This window comes from Cucurbita pepo, chromosome 17 (genome assembly GCF_057944985.1).
Source record: "Cucurbita pepo subsp. pepo isolate OVF chromosome 17, ASM5794498v1, whole genome shotgun sequence".
Classification (NCBI taxonomy): domain Eukaryota; kingdom Viridiplantae; phylum Streptophyta; class Magnoliopsida; order Cucurbitales; family Cucurbitaceae; genus Cucurbita; species Cucurbita pepo.
Genome location: NC_141814.1, coordinates 11,072,154 through 11,091,364, shown reverse-complemented (window position 1 = coordinate 11,091,364; position 19,211 = coordinate 11,072,154). Strand labels below are relative to the sequence as shown.

Sequence of the window (19,211 nt, the reverse complement as noted above, 5' to 3'; positions counted from 1 at the left end):
CACCTATTTTGTACCATTAACCATGCATGGCTTGTTTTCCCTTGCCTTTTTTAAGTTAGTCAATGGCCTGATGAGAGAGAAAGATCTTACTATTCCATTGATTCTTAGTGGAATTTAATACAGGTCATCTTTAAGGATATACAAATAATTGATCAAGATTGAGGATCTTGAGAGAGAGATAGAGAGATCTGGTCTATCTTTTGGTAATCTCCTTGATCAAATTTGAGCACACAACCGCAGATATTTATACAAATGGCTTGCTCGATGGTGATTGAGATCTAAGATCTCATGGATTGCCCACTTTGAGTAGACTCTGATAATTGGTCCACTTCCCATCTTTGTCTGGGTGCAACCTTGTCATGGACAGCCACATACTCCTGCAAAACATAGCCAAAATACAATGAGTAATCCTTTCTTTTCGTGCCTTTTCGGACAAAAATCTGTTTCCCACCAATAATTCAGCAACCTCTAATAGAGCACCTTCTCCCCTTCCTACCTCCATTGTCTGTATTAGTTCCTCTGCTGTGTTTGCTATTACCACTATTTTCCTGGCTGCATTGTCTATGAAACCTTCCTCTACTCCTTTGTCGAATAAGGCAAGCAAGCTGTCGTAGTACCCATCTACATTTAGCAATCCTACCTGATAACACATTTTTCAAAACCAATAAAAGGGCAAGATAACAATAAACCACTCCAATCACATCTCTGTTTCTTGTTTTTTTGTTATTAGTTGTTCTCAAGAACACTGTTAGAATTGTGAATGAACCAAGGAAGTAAAGAATGGAGATCTGAAAAACCATCTTTGTCGTATTCTTTACTCTTTTTTCCAGAAAGTTGTCAATAAAAATCCATATCTTACTGGCTTGTCATGAATTCCTAGCTGAGCCCAAGTTATCATCTCTAGCAATTCTTCCATGGTTCCATAGCCACCTAGTTCAACGGATTTTGAGTTTCTGCCAGTTAAGTAAATGAAACAAGCCATTTTCAGGGCAAATACACACACAGTCTGTATTTGTTATAATAACCTGGAAGAGCTACAAATGCATCAGCATGTTTTGCCATTTCTGACTTCCTTTGGTGCATATCTGCTACTGTCTTCACTTCTCCGACAGTCTCTCCTGATATCTACAAGTGGGGTTTCATTAATTTAACAAAGAAAAAGAAAACAGCTTACATTCCAAAAGACCTAGGAAGGAAACTTGCAGAAAAGGTACCTCATGAATCTGAAGTGCCTTGGGAATCACTCTGTACATCATGAATGAAACAACAAAATTAGCAACATGGTAAACAGAAATGTAAATTTGTATAAAAACATACCCAAGTACATGGCAGCCTCCAGAGAACACAGTTTGAGAGATCAAACCCATTAGGCCCACACTTCCTCCTCCATAAACCAAGTCTATTTTTCTCTGAACCTGATACAACCAAGAAAAGATTAGGACTTTCAACTTTTGTGGGAAAACATTACATACAACTTGAAGAAGAACGAGAAGAGCAAAAAATATAGAATAAATACTTGTAATTACAGTATAGTCCATTGATTGATGTAGAAATTACCAGTATTTTACCAAGCTCAATGGTGGCTTCAGCATATGTAGACTTGTATCCAGCTTTGCTGCCACAGAATACACACACCCTTTTGAATCTTCCCAATTTCTGTTCACTTGTCGACGATAAATCTGTTCCCTCCATTCTTCACACACACACACACACACACAGAGTTGAGAGGAATTAGGAGACAACAACCTTTGATTTTGTGAGTTAGCTATTTCTTTCTGTCAGACAAAATCTCTTGTCTGCTTTAACGAGATCTCTATCTTCTCATCCTTTTATCGTCTCGACACCAACAAGACGCGACCCACTCTTTGAATTCTTGTGGAATTCATGGCAATAAACTTGAACCCATTCTCTTTCCTTTTCTGTTCATCTGTCTCTGACTAACACTTGGCTTTTATCATTTTGTTGTCCTGCATCCCTTCCTCTCTTAGTACATGATGGGCCTCAACTTAATCATCCACTCTCTAACCTTAGCTTTATATATAGCTCTGTGGAATCCTCAGAGCTTTTGCATTTATTTTCACATAGGAAAGTATCAAACCAATGATAATCATAAATAGAGATTAAAGTCACGGGAGAATCATTCATTTATGATGCAATTGATTCATCTTTTTTTTTTATTTTATATTAGAGGTCTAAGCCTTTTTTTGTCTATTTATTATTGTCTATATCTTGGTTGAACTGACATTTTGAAGCAATTGATTATGTTAAAGATGGAAAGGGGAGTTCACACTTCTTTGCACTATGTCATTTCACCTAATATTCATAAATGTTCATCGGGTGACCTACTGAACATTAATATATTATGAATGGTTGTTAAGACCTATGAAAATAAATAATGTGGCAAGTTTCTGATGGACCATTAGCAACATTGCTAGGTTAGACTATTTGATTTATCAATTTGTTTTGCAGCAACATGGAGTCTATGATAAAACTTTCAATATTTGTTGGAGATTCTCTTTTGATCTTCCCTATGTATTTGACACAGACTAATATTCTTGTTTTATAGTTCATTAATTTGACTCTTCAATCCCAAAGCTCTCAATAATATTTGGCTTGTTGTCTTGTCAGCAGCTTTCTTTCTAATTTCTTGTTATCTTGCAGTGGTTCTTGACCTTTTACAACCGTTTGCAGCAATTGAAAAAGATCTGTGAGAGAGAAAGAGATGATTATGGAACTCAATATGGCTAAAAGTATTGAGAGAAAACTACTAGGCCAACCAAAAACATGTGGTTGTCTCTCTCTTTCTCTCTCTTTTGAATTCAACTGCAAATATTTTTCAGGTTACTGATTGATCTGCTGCCCCATATGTTGACGCCATCAGCATCACATGGTTAAGTCTCTTTCTCCCCCTTTCTTTTGATTCTAACTCTAAATATATATTCAATTTGCAGTCTCTTGATCTGTGTCTCCATCAGAATGAGTTTTGTAAGAAGTAGAAGGATATTAGATGGTTCAAGAATTCCAACCCTCTATTTGTTGGGTTTTGAAGGGGTAAAAGTGCAGAGAATTATAACAGTTTTTACTGTTATTTGTTCTAAGAGTTGCCTTCTTTCATCATAAGAAAAGCCTTGATTAAAGAATTAAAATGGGTCTCTGATGTATGCTTAAATTATCCTCATCCTAATGAAATTGGGATCTTGAGAGCATGTTCTGAGGACCCATATTTAGATTCTTCTCTCATCCCATCCATCCTTTTCTTATTAGAGAGAGAGAGAAGGCAAAGTTATATCCATTTAGATATTGCTTCATCATGTTTTTTGCTTTCTTTTGCAGATTTAATATGCGCAATTGGCCACCACCCAAAGCAAAGGATGTCATAATCTTATTAAAGCTGCAATTAACCAAAAAAAGGTCAGAGTCCATGAATTGCTTTTCTTGTTAAAGCTTGTGAAAACAATACAAAATCAAGCTCCTTCTATTAAAAATATATATATATGTGTGTGTGTGTGTGGATATGTTTATTTCTTTTTAGTACTGAATTTTTTATTAATAAAATCTGATAATTTTAGAAGTTTTAATTAATTTAAAAGGATTTGGACGTCATTTTTTCAAAATTTTAATAAAACTTCGTAGAATATAAGATTTAAAAAATGTTAAAAAATATAGGGTGAGTGCCTTTTATTATAATTTTTCTTAAAAAGAACACAGTGAAAGGGTATTGATTTCCATGATCCACCTTTCTGTTACATCAGAAAATTAACACGTTTTATTCTTGGGAAGCTGAATTCTTTTGGGCTTGGTCCATTCTAACCATTATATGGGCCATACGAGCCCATTACAAGCAATTTCTGTAAAATGAGTTATGGGCTTTGAAGAGACTGGTATTTTAGGAAATTATTTAAATAGAAATTATTTATTTAGTTTTTTTTTTAAGCATGGAATCCTACGTCGATTGGAGAGGGGAACGAAACATTACTTATAAGGGTGTGGAAACCTTTTCTTCACATACGTGTTTTAAAACCTTAAGAGGAAGCCTAAAGAGGATAATATTTGTTAGTAGTGGGAACGAAACATTACTTATAAGGGCGTGGAAACCTTTTCCTCACATATGTGTTTTAAAAATCTTAAGAAGAAGAGCCCTAAAGAGAACAATGTTTGTTAGTAGTGAGCTTGGAATGTTACAAATAGTATCAGAGTTGGGGCCTTGAGGGAGATGAATTGTGAGGTCTCACATCGGTTGGAGAGTGTTTTTTTAAACCTTAAAGGGAAGCCCGGAAGGGAAAGTCCAAAGAAGACAATATCTTCTAGTGGTACGCTCGAGTGTTACAAGTATGAACAAATACGAGCAAATAATGTCTTTTAACTTTATATGTCCTTTGTTATGTATAATTTAATGTATGCACACACTTGAAAATGAATATCATCTGAAAACAAACACACAAAGTTGAATACATACACAGCACATAACTGCGTCTAAAATAAATTACAAGTCTGCACACATCAAATCTTTGTGTTCAGAGATACAATTCAGAATTAGAATTACATAGGAAATAGAAAAGGTAAAGAGAAAGGAAATAGCAGAGCGAAAGTACCACATTTTTGGTGCACTGCATTTCATCATCCTCCTTCAACTAAAGCCAAGAATGAATTGCCTGAGAAACACCACCAAAAGCGGTGTTCTTCCCAGCAGAGAAGGGGGGTAGGTAAATCCACCAACTTGTGCAACCAGAAACACAGCCTTAAAAGAATCAACGATCTTCAACGATCTTACCGAATCTCGAGTTTTTTGCAGTGAAACTGGTTCAACAGCGTTGGAGAAGGAAGCCCCATTCCCATCAAGAAACTTTCACTTGATGGGGATGGCCCTCTGTGGAGCCGCATTCACCTGTATGCTTTCATCAGCAAGTTTTGAATTGTATGTGGATAAACCATGGCCATTCGACTTTCCACCATTGAAGAAAGCGTGTGTTATCTGCATATTTTGAGGCATGAACTCTTTGTCCTCCTTTTGTTGATCATCAAGTGTATTCTTCATTCCATTTTCATTAGCCACCATGTAATTTGATCCACCCTCACTGACAGGTTCTGATACATGGTTGATACTAGAATTGATGTTTTCCTCCATAGTTTTATTGGAAATAACACTGTTAGGCTTTTTGGTATTCAGGAAACGTCCTCCGCTGCCTCTTGCTCGTCTCATAGCATGGAGATGTCTGGATTCATGAAGATATGGCTGCACAAAATGGAAAAGAGTATCCAGAAAACGAAATTATGAGATACAACTATGATCAATTGTAATATCGATAAGAACAGAAAGACAACTTCTAGCAAAAGTTTCTTTCAATAACTAAAGTGTTCATTTTTGGTCCGCTTAGTCCTTGAATGAAACAAGTTAGCTGCTATACCTTTCTACTTTTTATCACTTTCTTCTCAAGCTCAGCTTTGGCACGCGACTGTCTTCTCCTCAGGATACCATGATACTGCTTTGCGTTCACATAAACAGGCTCTGCTTCCATTTCAAGGGGTAATGGCATCCTAGCATGGTGAAGTCCATAAAAATGAGGTAACTGCAGGGAAATCAAGCATAATCATAATCCTTGAACAGCCAATCAGCAAGTAGGATCTATACAAAAGGATCCCCCATTCTTATATGCATTCTTGTTCAGTAGAACTCAGAGTTAAACAATATATCATAAGAATTGCAAGAAACAATCATGGCAAGGATATATGATGGGCCTAAGAAGTACTCATTTAGCGTCTGTTCATACCAAATAAATTTCAACAATACATAATAAACACAGATGAGTACCCTGGTAGGGTGCCTTTCGTTTCTATGCAAGGCAACTGATCATATGAATTAGCAAAAGAAACTGTACCAGAGATCAGAGCATACCGTTGTTTGTGGTCCATATGAAGTCAGCATTTGACAACATTGTGCATCTGAAAAAGGATATGATGTCAAAACCTGCAAATGGAGATCCTTGAAGTTCTTTTGAAATCCAGTAAAGAGAAAAAAAAAAGTCTAAATTCCCAAATATCTATTTCTTCAAGGGAAGAAATATATTCATTAGTCATTGCAGACGAATGAAGAACTTAGGCACCTACTCATATACATTGATTTCAGAGAGAAAGATAGACAGTTCGTTCTTACAATCGAGTGGCCAACAAGTTCCATCTGGGAATTTGGATCTAGGCGTTCGCCCACGGGTGGGGATGTCGAAAATGGAATGTACTTGAGATGCTGAACTTCTTTCCCAGTATTTTCATCTGATCCAAGAAAAGTTTCAATATGTTGCTTAAATTGTATTCATAGGAAGCATATTAAATTAACTAATACCATTTGCTTGTGAAAGCATAGCTGCACTGGTAACAGTAACGTTCAGGTATTCAGCAGAAGATGTTTTGGTAGCATCTTCATCAGTGATGGTATTGTTCCCAACGCCATGCCACCAAGGCTCAGAGTATTTGGTTGATTGCAGCAAATACTTCGCCCCATCAGCAACTTCTTGTTCTACAATTCCTGGTTTTGAGGGCATTGTTTGAAACTTGTTCTGCCACCCCAAAGGGAAGAACATTAGAAACAAAAACAATATAAATCACTTCTACTTATACCACACCGGATTCCATGGTTTGGGGCTGCTCTAAAAAAAGTCCGAGCCTTCTCCATAGTACGTCGAGGGTTTAAATTATTGTTCATCTGAAGATTCAAGCGCATGAACAATAGGGAGGACGCGATCTTACTGTAACGGCCCAAGCCCACCGCTAGCAAATATTGTCTTCTTTGGATTTCCCGTTTGGGCTTCCCTTCAAGGTTTATAAAATGCATTTACTACTAAGAGGTTTATACCGCCTTAAAAAGAATGTTTCGTTCACTTCCCCAACCGATGTGTGATCTCACACTTACGGTTCTATAACCCTAAGCAACCCAAAATTCTCACATCTCAAAATCATTGAAAGAGCTCCAGAATGCCGGATGATCATTCAATGTGGACAGAAACTCATCAGAGATCCATATAACTCATCTACAATACATTACAGGGCTTCAAGATATCATTTGATATACATCCAAAACAGACTATACAAACTTCAGCCTCTGCAATTTCCATAGATCCAAAACAGAGGCTCTATAGATATATTTCTCTGGTTGCCGAAAATCATGCAGCAAATGAACTAAAAGTTAAGAGAAAAATTAGGGAAAAAAAAAAAAAAAACTAACAAACAAACAGTATTTCTCTGTTCTACTCATTCATAAACTCAAAATTCCTAGTGTTTTCCGTAAATATCATGATTCCGTCGCTTGTAGATGAAAAACAAGCACAAATTTCTCGAGAGAAATGGAGCCTTAAGGAAACCAAATTCCGATCAAAATTCCGATTGTAAGGAGCGAAATCAGTGAGAAGTGAAAGCAAATTGCAGGAAAATAACTTACAACTGTGATGTGAAACAGACGATCGAACCCTAGACAAGCTTTAGCTTCGCAAGTCGCTCTGGTTTTCTAGCTCAGCTCCATTACTCTCTCTCTCTCTCTCTCTCTCTCTCTCTCTCTCTCTCTCTCTCTCTCTCTCTCTCTCTCTCTCTCTCTCTCTCTCCCTCTATCTCTCCCCTCTATCTCTCCCCTCTCTGCGCGCAGTGGCAGTGGAAGGTAACAGAGAGAAGGAAATTAAAACGGAGAGGGACAAAATTAAAAATTAAAAATTAAAAACTAAATTATTAATTAAATAAATATATTTATTTATTTATTGGTAGTTTATACGCTTAATTTATTACTTTGCTTCCCTAAATTCCAACAACTAACAGCCGTCTAATATCGCAGCTTTATATTATTAAATAATAAATATTAAAATAGACTTTCCTTTAGGCTTCTCCAAGAAGTCTTATATCAATGAAGATAGTATTATTTGATTATAAACTCATGATCATTCTCTAAATTAACCGATGTGGGACTTTCATCCATAGTTTAACATTTATAACTAGTTCAAAAGTTATTATAAAATTTTCGTGTTTATTTTGTAAGTATGTAAAAAAAAAAAAAATCTTCAAAATATTATATTAAGTGGTAAAATTGTGTAAATAAATAAACAATTAATTTTAATTTTAATTTTATTTTATAATAATATTGAGATGAATTAATATTATATTAGGGAGAAAAATTAATGATTGATACACGCAAAGGACACAACTTGTTATCCAATTGTCTCCTTTCAAGGAAGAAAGGGATAAAGATGCTGCCTGAGTTGACCCTTTTAACCTTCTTATTTTAGACAAATTAATTTTTTTTTATTTTTAAATATAAATAAATATCAATTGACAAAACAGACCTTTCCATTTGACTTTGGGCCTTTTTTTCCCCTCTCCATCCACTCAAATGATTTTTTTTTTTTTAATTAATTCCTTTTATTATGATTTATTTAATCCCATTTTTTATATTATAATTAGGTATAATAATACACTTGCTCCAATTGAATTTTTATTTTTATTTCTATTTTTTAATTAGATTAGTTAAATAATAGTAGATATGATATTTAAAGTTCGTAATTTCGTTAAACTTTTATTTTATATATATATATATATATCACGTTTGACATTTAGATGAAATGAGAAATAATCAATTATTGGACTTTTAATTGGTTGAAACGTACCGCTCATAACGGGTATATTGTAGGTTCGAGCCCTACTAACCCTACCACCCCTTCCCTTATCTTCACCTGATACAAGGCAGTCGAAGTCCCCGCCACCCTGAAGATCTCAATCTAGCGACGTGGAACCACACAACTACCGCTGCCCTTTGGGCACGCCTCCTACGCTTACCACTCACCTTCGCTCTTGCAGCATGCCCCCTTCCTTCGGGCAATACGGCTTTCATAATACGCGAAGCAATTGAGCGAGTGATATCTATTCGATCATTATATTGTCCACGAACTATATATATTTTTAAACGAGCTTTGAACATCAATCATTATTTGTCTATGGGACATTTAATAATAATAATAATAATAATAATAAATAAGGTAGAAAAAAAGAATTGGTCATGGAGAATTTTAAATCTAAAAATAAAATGGATAATGATCAACAAGGGCAATTTTGTAATTTCGTTCATATTAAAAAAACTATAATTCAATGCATACAGAAAAGGAAATCAAGAAGTAAGTTTGGACCCCAAGCTTTTGGACATTCCCAAAAGATAAAAAAAATAAAATAATAATAATAATAATATTTTTTAAAATGCAGATAATAATTATTGGAAAATGTGAGAAATTGACAGCTGTACGATTCAATTGAAGGCCGTTACGTTTCACAATTAGAGAGGTCAGAGATCCACCTCTGACAATTACACTACAACTCCATTTCATAACGCCGTGATAACAGTTACCGTACTGAACCGTTAAATGATCGTAACAAGTCGTTTGTGCTATTATGACAGGCAGCACGCAAATTTCGTGCCACCGAATGCATGAGCGCCACGTAAGAACGATTAGTGCCTGAGATAACGCCACGTTTCATGAACTTAGTGGATGAGGTGAACGTGGCGTTTGTGCATATGCATGGACTTTGAACTTGGATTTGAATTGAAACATTTAAAAATAAATAAAAATCAGTTGAAATTTATTCAATATTTTTTAAGACGTAGCTATATTTCAAGGTGACATCACAAATCCATAAACAAATTTATTAATAAAATATAATTTAATAATCCACAACTATATTTTTTAAAAAATCAATTTTTAACTTTTTTTTTTTTTTTAATAAAAGGATTTAATTGATTCACTCGGATCTCTTTTTTACTTTCCATTCACTCGAATCTCTTTTGTTTCATCGATTTTATCCAGATCCTCCTTTTCATCTAAAAAAGTGGAAGAAGAAGTATCTTCTTCGGTGAATCCCTCTTGTTCCTATTTAGTCCTCTCCGTGACGGTATTCTTCCTAAATAGTAGACACATGTAATAAATAAGAGAATACTAAAGATTCGAGCCATAGAATTTTTCAATTCTGACACAAGGTACTTATTAGATCTAATAGAATTATTTTACTGTATCCAATCTAATATCAATCCAACCCATTTCATGAATAAAATGTGACCAATTAACCGACTAACCAAACTATTCTTAGATAAAGTTGAAAGATCCAAAAAAAATTTTACAGACAAATTAGAAATTACTTTGAAAAAAAAAAAAAAGAAGTGTCTCCACTTGATATATTAAACATATTATATCGATTTAAATTTTTATTGACTTATATTTTCAAATATCAGAGTTAATCAACATGTATATTATATCATAGAAATAAAAAATAATAAAAAAAAAACCTAAAAATGACCTATCAATATGTGGACCTTATTAATATTTTCTTACAAAAATAAATAACTCAAGAAATTTAAACTAATTTAAAAAAAAAATATGCATATTTATTTGTTAAGTTAAATATATATTCCTATAAATTTAACTTCATTTCAAAAGGGGTACTTTTTACAGACATTTCAACTAATATTTTTATAACAAGAACCCTTTAAAACCCCTATAGCCATATTAACAAGAACCCTTTAAAACTCCCTTATAGCCATTCTAAAACTATGACATATTTTGGTTTTTCTAAATTGTCTTTATCAATCTTAAACTTGAATGATTCTTTTTTAAATTTAAATTTCTCTATTTTTTAAGTAATATTTATTATATGAATTCGGAGAACCAAATTTAAGTTAAAATTACGAAAGTCAGACCCCTAAATAGCATTTATTTCTGGTTAAACTATTCATATTAAAAATAATTTAAAAAGTTCAAAATAACATCCTATAAATCTTCATTAAAAAAAACCAAAATGCAGACAAAATATACCCTTATCAATTAAAAATGGCTAACTGGATGTGAAGTTCTAACATCCACCCACCACTCACTAACCAGACAATTGGACATATCCTCATCAAAAGTCCTCTTAGGAGTAAGCAATCTCAATCAGTCATGAAGTTCATCCGAGGAAGCTAACAAAGGTCAATCCAATCGAAACGAAAAGGGTTGTTGGTGATAGTGAGGGAGACGATGGTCAAAAGGGGGGCAGCGAATGAACATTGAATAGATGGGAGACTAAATCGACCAACAAATGTTCATTTTATCGGGTTTGAGTCGGGTGGGGTTGGTTTTTCAGTTTTGCCCATTTCATTCCCAAGGGAAAGTATGAGCCTTTCTACTAGTGGCTTTGGGCAAAAATACATGCTTCACAGCTCATTAACAGAACAAGTTATATAGACCGTGACAAGACTACAATTAAACCATTATTAGAACACACACACACACACATGATGTTTCAAGTTGAGATATAAATTGCCAGAAAAAAAGTGCATACGTACAGCCACAGGCATTTGTCGTCTTCGAAAAGGTTTCAAGGAAGTGGATACTGAGAGTAATAGTCGTGGAGAACGGAAGTGCAGCTTGAGGTCCATATCCATCCACATTTTGAAAAATGGCATCAACATTATGGAAACATTCCTTCCAGATATTCATCGAAGTCCTCTTTATCATCAGCTTTAGGATCCCTTGATGATGTTGATGCCTTCTTTCCTGCATAGAGAAGGCAAAAGGGTATTAACAAAATTCTTAGGTTTGTTCATCTATTTCGGATAGGAAGCCATTTCATTGCTAATATGAAATGTTACAAAAGGATGAATGTTTAAACTATAGTTGTAAAAAGGTGAAAATTCTTCACACCAATATAAAGCTATAAAGATGGAAATATCTAACAATGCTTCTGGGCTTCTTTCTTCGTACTGAAAAATTCTAGCATTTCTGTTCATTCTAAATAAGAGCTTTATTGATATTCAGCCACAAGATCCTCTGGCCAATCTAGCCAATAGTTTCTAGTCTATTTTGATAGGAAAGAAATGAAATTATGGACAGTGCAAGTCATTAGCTAAGGACGCTCGAGTATGTCGGTGAGAGAGGTTTCAGAGTCCTCTTAACGACTTCGGTTATCTTTCTATATTTCCTTACACTACAAATTATCAAAGTGATTCTCTGATTTCAATTACAGACCCAACTTTTCACACTATCAAATGAATCTGACAGTATGGCACCAAGCCTAGTAAATGGTCTTCCTCTATAATTTAACAAACGCTCGAAGGGGCACGATATTTTTAAATTCTTCAAAAAAAACTCTCATGCGTAATGGTGTAAAAAGGCACTTCATCAGACCTTTTCTCCTCCTTGTTCTGCTCCCCGCATCCTCACTATCTGAACTGTCATCACTTGGCCTGGAAGTAAATATAAAGTCAGCTTCTGTAAAACTTGACAATTACAAAATTGCACCTTACAATTTTGAGTAGCACCTCTTTCTTTTGGACATTTCTTGCTCCATCCTTTCCAGTTTCTCCTTTTCTTTATTTCTCTTGTAGTGAAGCTTCTTTGAGCATCTATTCCAAATTATCCAAGATGGTAGAAAACGTTGGTAAATAAATCTTACAAAGAAACATAAGTTTGAGATAATATGAAAATAGAAAAATTGAATCGAAGACAATGGTTTTGGTCAACAGGGAGCTTGGTGAGAAAATTGTTAGATTCCAATTTGACAAATCAATTTTTTTTTTAATTCAGATTCCAAACAAACATTTACTACAGTGAAAATAGTTGCTTGCTTTATATTTAGCATTTAACATCATATTACCGCAATCGATGAAAATATAAGATATGGAAGTATGGGATGATGGAAACAAAATAGCAACTAATTCAACCATATCCAAGCAGAAAATAAAACCTATAAATAAATGCAGATAGCTATATGACATTCAAAATCATGCAAAATGGACTTAATAGAACTGCATTTAATGATATTATATATTCAGATTCCAATTAATTATTTAATTCAGCAATCAATCATTTGCACCTCTATGAATGCTAAAGTAACTCGTATAATTTTCGGCTTCAATCACCTCAGAAGAATAAATGAAATTCTTGGCCAAACATATGGCCCTTGATTGTGAAAACAATACCAATATGTTATAGTATGACCTAAAGGCATCCTTCAATCAGCTAAAAATAGACAGTGATATTCCATGAGATCAAATCACATTTTAGGAACAAACAGCATTTGATAGTATAATGGAATTTTAAAGGCTTCCATGGATTGCATAATGAATAAAAATTTTAAAAAGAACACGACATCATAGAAGTGCTGAAACAAACAACATAGTCGCCGATGGGAAAAAGAAATAGAATGGGGAACCTTAGCATAAAAAAGGGCCACCGACCTCTCACAAGTTACCAGCTTTACAAGGGCTTGTTTGTTTTCTCCTACTTCAAAATAAGAAAAGTTCACCTGCAATAACAGGGAAGTAAAAAGATTTGCAGTAACAACTAGAAGCAGCCAACATGGGTCATTTAAAATTTTAATTCTGTAACAAATAGGAAACAATTTAAAACTTGAACATCCCAGCTCATTAGAGATATCATTATGAAGAATAAAATTGCGATAGAAAAAATTGGCATTTTCCTGTATACATCAATGCCAATAACAGTTGCACTAACAGCTTGCAACCACATGGATTTCGAGCATTACAATCTCATGATCGTTCCTGTATTTATAAAAGAAAATTTTAAGCCTGTCTCTTTCTTTTTCTGAAGTCCTTTTCCTAGCCATATAGGCCATCTTTTGCCTCATGAAGAAACAATTACAGTCGAACGGATAAATTATTGATCTGACCATGTAGAAGTAAGTTCAGCTGGTACTTCGAAGTTTGCAGAAAAAGAAAGGACAGACATGCCCAAACAGAATGTTGATCAAGCACATCTAGCCAAGTCAAAACCAGACTAAAAAAGTTTAAACTATTACGCTATGTTAAGCTTAATCTTTTCAATTCACTCTTTCTTGCGTGGCCTTGAATATTGATTTCGATTCAAAAAGTCTAGTACATAGATTATTAACCAACTGAGAATGACAACATATTCAATTCAAGACTTCTTCCTTTGACACCATGTCATATCGCAATTACACCTGACAGCTTAAGCTGTTACGCTTAAGAAAATAATATTTTCAATTCAACAGAGTCGTGAGATGTGATGGGCAGTGCAAGAATCAGCTGAACAATTGTACCAATTTAAGAACTATTAATCCTTGTTATATATCTCCTCTGGTCCCAGAATTCCAAATAATATGTTCCTATTTGTACATTATCAAGTTTATCACTGTCCAAAAAAAATCTCTTTCTGATATGCTGAAGTAGAAAACTAGCTAAAGCTAGCATCTAGATATAAATTGAATAAAACATTTTTTATATTTTGTTTTAGTATCTAGATGTAAATTAATTTCACCTCATAGCTTGCTAAACCATCTTTCTCATCACAATGCTTGTTACCGCATATGAACTGCCCTGACAGAAGAAAAAATGGTCAAGAAAAAGCTCAACCACAAAGCCAAGGCAAAAGATAAAGATTACAGCCAAGAGGAAATTGTGTACTTCTCGACTATTAAATGTCTTTGGATAAATTGTGAAAAAAAATGCAACTTATACAATTCTATATGCACGTTTAAAAAAGAGGAGGTAGCTCCAATATCCAAAATAACAAAAAAGGTACTTAGAGAAGTGGAATAATTTTTTAAGGCTACTGACCACCGACTAATTAGCCAGAGAAACAGAAATTTAAACTAGAGTAAATAATAAATGAAGAGGCAACCAACCTTACAACGAGTAGGAAAATGGAAATTCATACTAAAAGTTTTTTTTTTTTTTTTTTTTTAAATAGATGAATGAAAAGAGGGCAGAAACTACTAAAGAATGGATAATTTTTCTTCTTTTTTTTTTTTTTTTTTTACCTTTGCCAGACATTACTTCCTTCTCTACACGCCACCTGAGACCAATCTATAAGGAAAAATTTTAATAGTAAATATTTCAAGTGACGATTTCAGCGAGAAACTGAAAATTGTAGTGAGAAAATTCCATATGCTCACCTTCCCACTTTTGTATTGTGTCATATCAGCTATGCAGTATCTTCAACGAATTTAAGGCAACAAAATCTGATTTCCTCTCACACAGGCATAAAAATATTATTAATTTTGTTCTAGAAATCAAAAGCATTGCACATTGCTGGAAATAAAGTAACTAAATAGGGAACCAAATTTAACTATTCCAGTTTCCCCAATAGCAATTTAGCCCTTAAAAAGCATATTAAAGAAAACTATTCAAAAGTTACTAGTAAAAGAAAACCTTAACAGATACAAGTATTGCGATGGTACACAGTATCTTATTTAGATTTCAATGTAGTTTTGGTCTTAAAACTTTTACCTAGTATCTACCTTCGTCCCTTAACTCTGAACATTCTGATTTTGGTTATTCAATTTTAATCCACTATTCATTTTGGTCGTTAAACTTTTACAATCTCATTTCAAATCCTCTTTCTTTAAATTTCTAGAAATGCAATGTAACCCCTTTATTTTATACATCATATTCACGTTATCACCTTTACAATAGAGATTAAATGTAAGTTTTTTTTAAAAAAAGAGCTTCAGGACTAAAATTAAGATTTTGAATATTAAGTAACCAAAAAAAAGTGTTACTAAAAAATGTGGAAAAAAGTTCACCGACTAAAATTTAAAGTTCAAAAGTTCAACCATCAAATAGAAATCAAAGACGAAAACAAAACCACATCTAAATTTTTATTTTAACCTATATAACAAACAGCTAAAGCCCAAAAAAATATAACATTGGGCTATACAAAGGATACTCTTTAAAAAGCTTATCATAATATCGCTTCACCAGCTTCTGCTCCCATGATGTATCCATGTCATCTTCTTCAGAACGAATGAACCTTAATAACAATTAATTCAAAATAGCCTATAAACTTACTGAAGAAGAATTTTAATCAATGAATGGTGTAAAGTATCTGTAATGTATACACCAAAGTAATGGGCATCCTATGATGAAGCAAAACAGATCTTTCCAGAAATAATCCTCTGTTCATATACAGTTACCATTATTCACAGTATTTCATCAACTTTACAATATCCATAATAGATAACTATTTCGAAGCCACTACCCGTATGAACCTAGTTCATTTCCAAATGAAAACTCCTCTAATCTGATCATAACATGTTGCATAAGTGAGGAACTATACCATGACTGTCATAGAAAGAATAGTGGGAACATACCGGTAGCCCTCCCTCAAGGTGTCTTGATCAGTCTTAATAGGAAAATTTTCTTCCCTAGATTTATTTTTCCCGTAGAAATGAACTGAAACCAATAAAGACCACACAATTCAAATGCTTAAAAATAACTACATAAAATCCAGTAATCTACTAACGACAAAGGAGCTATTAAAAAATTGAAGATATGTCTATTCGCTAGTCCATTGTCTGACATGAATTTGACATATTTCAGATGTTTTAAGATATGGTGCTCTCTGTCTAGTGCCATGGGAAAATAAAAGGTTGCCATGTACAAAGAAAATATGAAAATGAAAATCCATGAGCCTAACCAACATACTGTTCAAATTACAAATTACAGTCTCGGTTCGAAGTCTACCTTTTTATAAATAGATCAGCTGTCTTTGAGAAGCATGAAATTATAGAAAAAACCTACTTTGATATCAAACCAACTTGAAGTCTTAATACTATACATTTCGCACAAATATATAAAATCTTCTCCTTACCTAGAGAAAATATGTTATCAAGCATGAGAACAGACTACCATAGTTCAGTCATTTTTAAGAATATTAGTCTTAGCCACATCTATAATTGTAAGAAAATATTTTTTAAAAATAGAGGACTCAAATGAGGTAAGACTTGCATAATCACATTGAAGTTTCACTACCTCACTCGACATATACAAACACTCCTGCCCCACCAAAACATTTGTCCTTCCTGGGATTGATATCTTTCTTTCTTTTTCTTTTTCTTTTTTTCACTTACTCTAGTCTCTAAATAAGAAATTTTATTACCCTACTGGAGTTCATGGCTAAAGGCCAAAGGCGAGAGGCATAATTAAGGTCTGTAATATGCTTAATGTACTTGAACTAATCTCAAGGTTAGCTGAGAAATCTCTGCATCAAAATGTATGTAAGGATGACTGTAGCCTCCTGTCATCTTAGTGAAGGAAACTGTTCATCATTCTTTTGCTTTGGGACTCCAGGATATGCAAATAAGGGGCTCAATATTTGCAAGCTTCCTTCACGTCCGTCTGTCAACTGATAAGCTTGTAGGCTAACTTGATAAACTTTACTTAACAATTCTTAGAGCAACGGACCAATGACCATGTTGTCACTCTATCCATTTGCAACCAAGATAGACAAAATCCGAATAAGCTCAAACCAAAACAATTGCTCTTAATCACTTCCATAACTGAGCAGAAATTCGCTAGTAACTAATTATTCATGTTGAAAAAATAAGGCCACAGGTCAAAACTACTAAAGCAACGAATAATTAAGCCACAATCATCAATCCAATCGCTTCCATCGCAAATGCTCATTAATTACACAAAAATGCACAACGAAAAGTTCGGTAAGGATTAACACAGTCGAAATCTCACCATAATCATGCATAAACTTCTTGTGGCGATCGTAAGCATTGAGCCCTCGTACATGAGCCTGGTACTGTCTGCAACATTTTCAAGAATATGAAATAAAATTAACTAACAGAGAAGCCTCCAGGGGAATGAGCTATGGACATGTTAAGAAAGATCAACGACAAGAGAACGCACTGTTTTCTCTCTTCTCTTTCGAAAATGGCGTTCTTCAGGGAGCCGAACGATGCCATGGCCGCGCCAAGCTTTGGAATTCGCCGTGATTTGGTGACTCCCAAAGCTCCGTCTCTACTCTTGTTTGAATCGGACCGAGGCCCAAACAACAATGATTTTGGGCCACTAACTGGGCTGGGCTTTACTACTGCTTATTCATGGGCCCAAACTTCACGAACGAATGGATTTAACACAAATTTGGTCATAGAGATGAACTCTGCTCAAAATCAAAATTAATAAATTTTATATAAAATCATTTTAATATTTGTTATTATTATTTTTTTAGTAATTTAAATAAAGTTTAAAGATTAAAACATATCATTTGAAGACGAGTATAAAAGTTCAAATATTATATACTAATATCCGTGTTGTATGAGCTCAAGCCCACACCTAGTACACTGGCATTCGTTTTCTTCTCCCATCAATGTGGGACCTCTAATTCACCCCCTTTTGGAGTCCAACGTCTTTACTGGCACATCGTCTCGTGTCCACCCCTCTTTCGGTGCTCAGTGTCACAATCGCACTCTTGATGGCAGCGGACTTACGATTGTGCGGCACTCACTTTCCAACGATAAGTGAGCTAAGCTAATTCGTTCTTACGTCGCCTACGACCAAGCAACGTATGCTCTAGCCTCTGGCCTCGATTTTAAGAGAATGTTTTAGAAAACGAGGGCAGAGAGAGATTTTTGAAAGAGACATTATATAAACAAGCAAGAGAGAAATAACAACGGCTCAAAGTATATAACCTTGGGTAGGGAGAAGTTGACAACTAGTCGTATCCCCCTATATACATTCGGAGGCATTTCATGTCTGACAGGCCTAGACATGATATTTATGAAACGTCATACTTCCTAGAAATACAAAAGTAAAACACTAGAATATGAAAAGACATAAAGGGTTTGGCTTGTTATGGGCATGCGGTCATGGGCAACATGCCTTGGACAAGCATGACCGTGACACTCAGCCTCCTCGCTGGTACATCGCTCGGTGTCTGGCTCTAATATCATTTGTAACGGCTCAAGTCCATCACTAGTAGATATTGTTCTCTTTAGGCTTTCCCTTTCGAATTTCCTCTCTAAGCGCATATGTTAGGGAGAGGTTTCTACACTTTTATAAATAATGTTTTGTTCTTCTCTCCAACCGATACGAGATCTCACAAAAATGGTTTAAAGACCTAAGACGAGGTGTAAAACCAACTAAAACACGATAACAAACTCAAACTATGAAACAAAAGTCTCGAAAGATCAAGTCAAAACATGATATAATTCCACTAACTCCCGCCTCCAAAATAAATATTTTTTTTTAACGATAAACAATAGTTCACGGGGTCGAAGATCGTTGTCATCCTTGATTTGGTTGCCACAAACTTGCCATGGAGGTCACTTCAATGATCACAAAAGTAATAACAACAACCAAATCAATAACTACTCCTATCCACCATTTTGTCCCTAATCTAGATGTCATGGACCCATGGATGTCACCCTTTTCATAAGGAAAGATCTAT

General features: G+C 34.4%; 3 protein-coding genes across 10 annotated transcripts; all 3 read right to left on the bottom strand.

Annotated features, from left to right (window-relative positions):
• Positions 1–71: 71 nt before the first annotated feature.
• LOC111779325 (putative cytokinin riboside 5'-monophosphate phosphoribohydrolase LOGL10) lies at positions 72–2,002 on the bottom strand. 5 transcript variants are annotated; one of them, XM_087118830.1, is made up of 7 exons: positions 1,558–1,997; positions 1,318–1,415; positions 1,215–1,245; positions 1,026–1,125; positions 860–930; positions 452–640; positions 72–377 (listed from the first exon to the last, which is right to left on the bottom strand). In XM_087118830.1, the coding sequence occupies exons 1-7, from the start codon at positions 1,690–1,692 to the stop codon at positions 279–281; spliced, it is 723 nt and encodes a 240-aa protein (XP_086974956.1). In that variant the 5' UTR covers positions 1,693–1,997; the 3' UTR covers positions 72–278. The 5 variants fall into 5 exon arrangements, with proteins under 5 accessions (XP_086974956.1, XP_023515229.1, XP_023515225.2 ...); XM_023659461.2 differs by having other exon boundaries at positions 497–640; positions 1,558–1,987; XM_023659457.2 differs by having other exon boundaries at positions 1,215–1,415; positions 1,558–2,002.
• Positions 2,003–4,420: 2,418 nt separating this feature from the next.
• Positions 4,421–7,605, bottom strand: LOC111779323 (nuclear transcription factor Y subunit A-1). Of its 4 annotated transcripts, none has more exons than XM_087118829.1 (6): positions 7,430–7,605; positions 6,338–7,022; positions 6,152–6,267; positions 5,894–5,965; positions 5,406–5,567; positions 4,421–5,233 (listed from the first exon to the last, which is right to left on the bottom strand). In XM_087118829.1, exons 2-6 carry the CDS (start codon positions 6,573–6,575, stop codon positions 4,847–4,849), a joined length of 975 nt encoding a protein of 324 aa, XP_086974955.1. In that variant the 5' UTR covers positions 6,576–7,022; positions 7,430–7,605; the 3' UTR covers positions 4,421–4,846. The 4 variants fall into 4 exon arrangements, with proteins under 4 accessions (XP_086974955.1, XP_023515220.2, XP_023515221.2 ...); XM_023659452.2 differs by having other exon boundaries at positions 6,338–6,804; XM_023659453.2 differs by having other exon boundaries at positions 6,338–6,551; positions 7,430–7,604.
• A 3,471-nt stretch (positions 7,606–11,076) lies between these two features.
• Positions 11,077–17,803, bottom strand: LOC111779322 (folate-sensitive fragile site protein). Its single transcript, XM_023659451.2, has 11 exons — positions 17,672–17,803; positions 17,501–17,568; positions 16,126–16,207; positions 15,702–15,785; positions 14,929–14,968; positions 14,794–14,839; positions 14,292–14,350; positions 13,232–13,299; positions 12,314–12,397; positions 12,180–12,238; positions 11,077–11,549 (listed from the first exon to the last, which is right to left on the bottom strand). The coding sequence occupies exons 1-11, from the start codon at positions 17,725–17,727 to the stop codon at positions 11,464–11,466; spliced, it is 732 nt and encodes a 243-aa protein (XP_023515219.2). The 5' UTR covers positions 17,728–17,803; the 3' UTR covers positions 11,077–11,463.
• Positions 17,804–19,211: the final 1,408 nt, after the last annotated feature.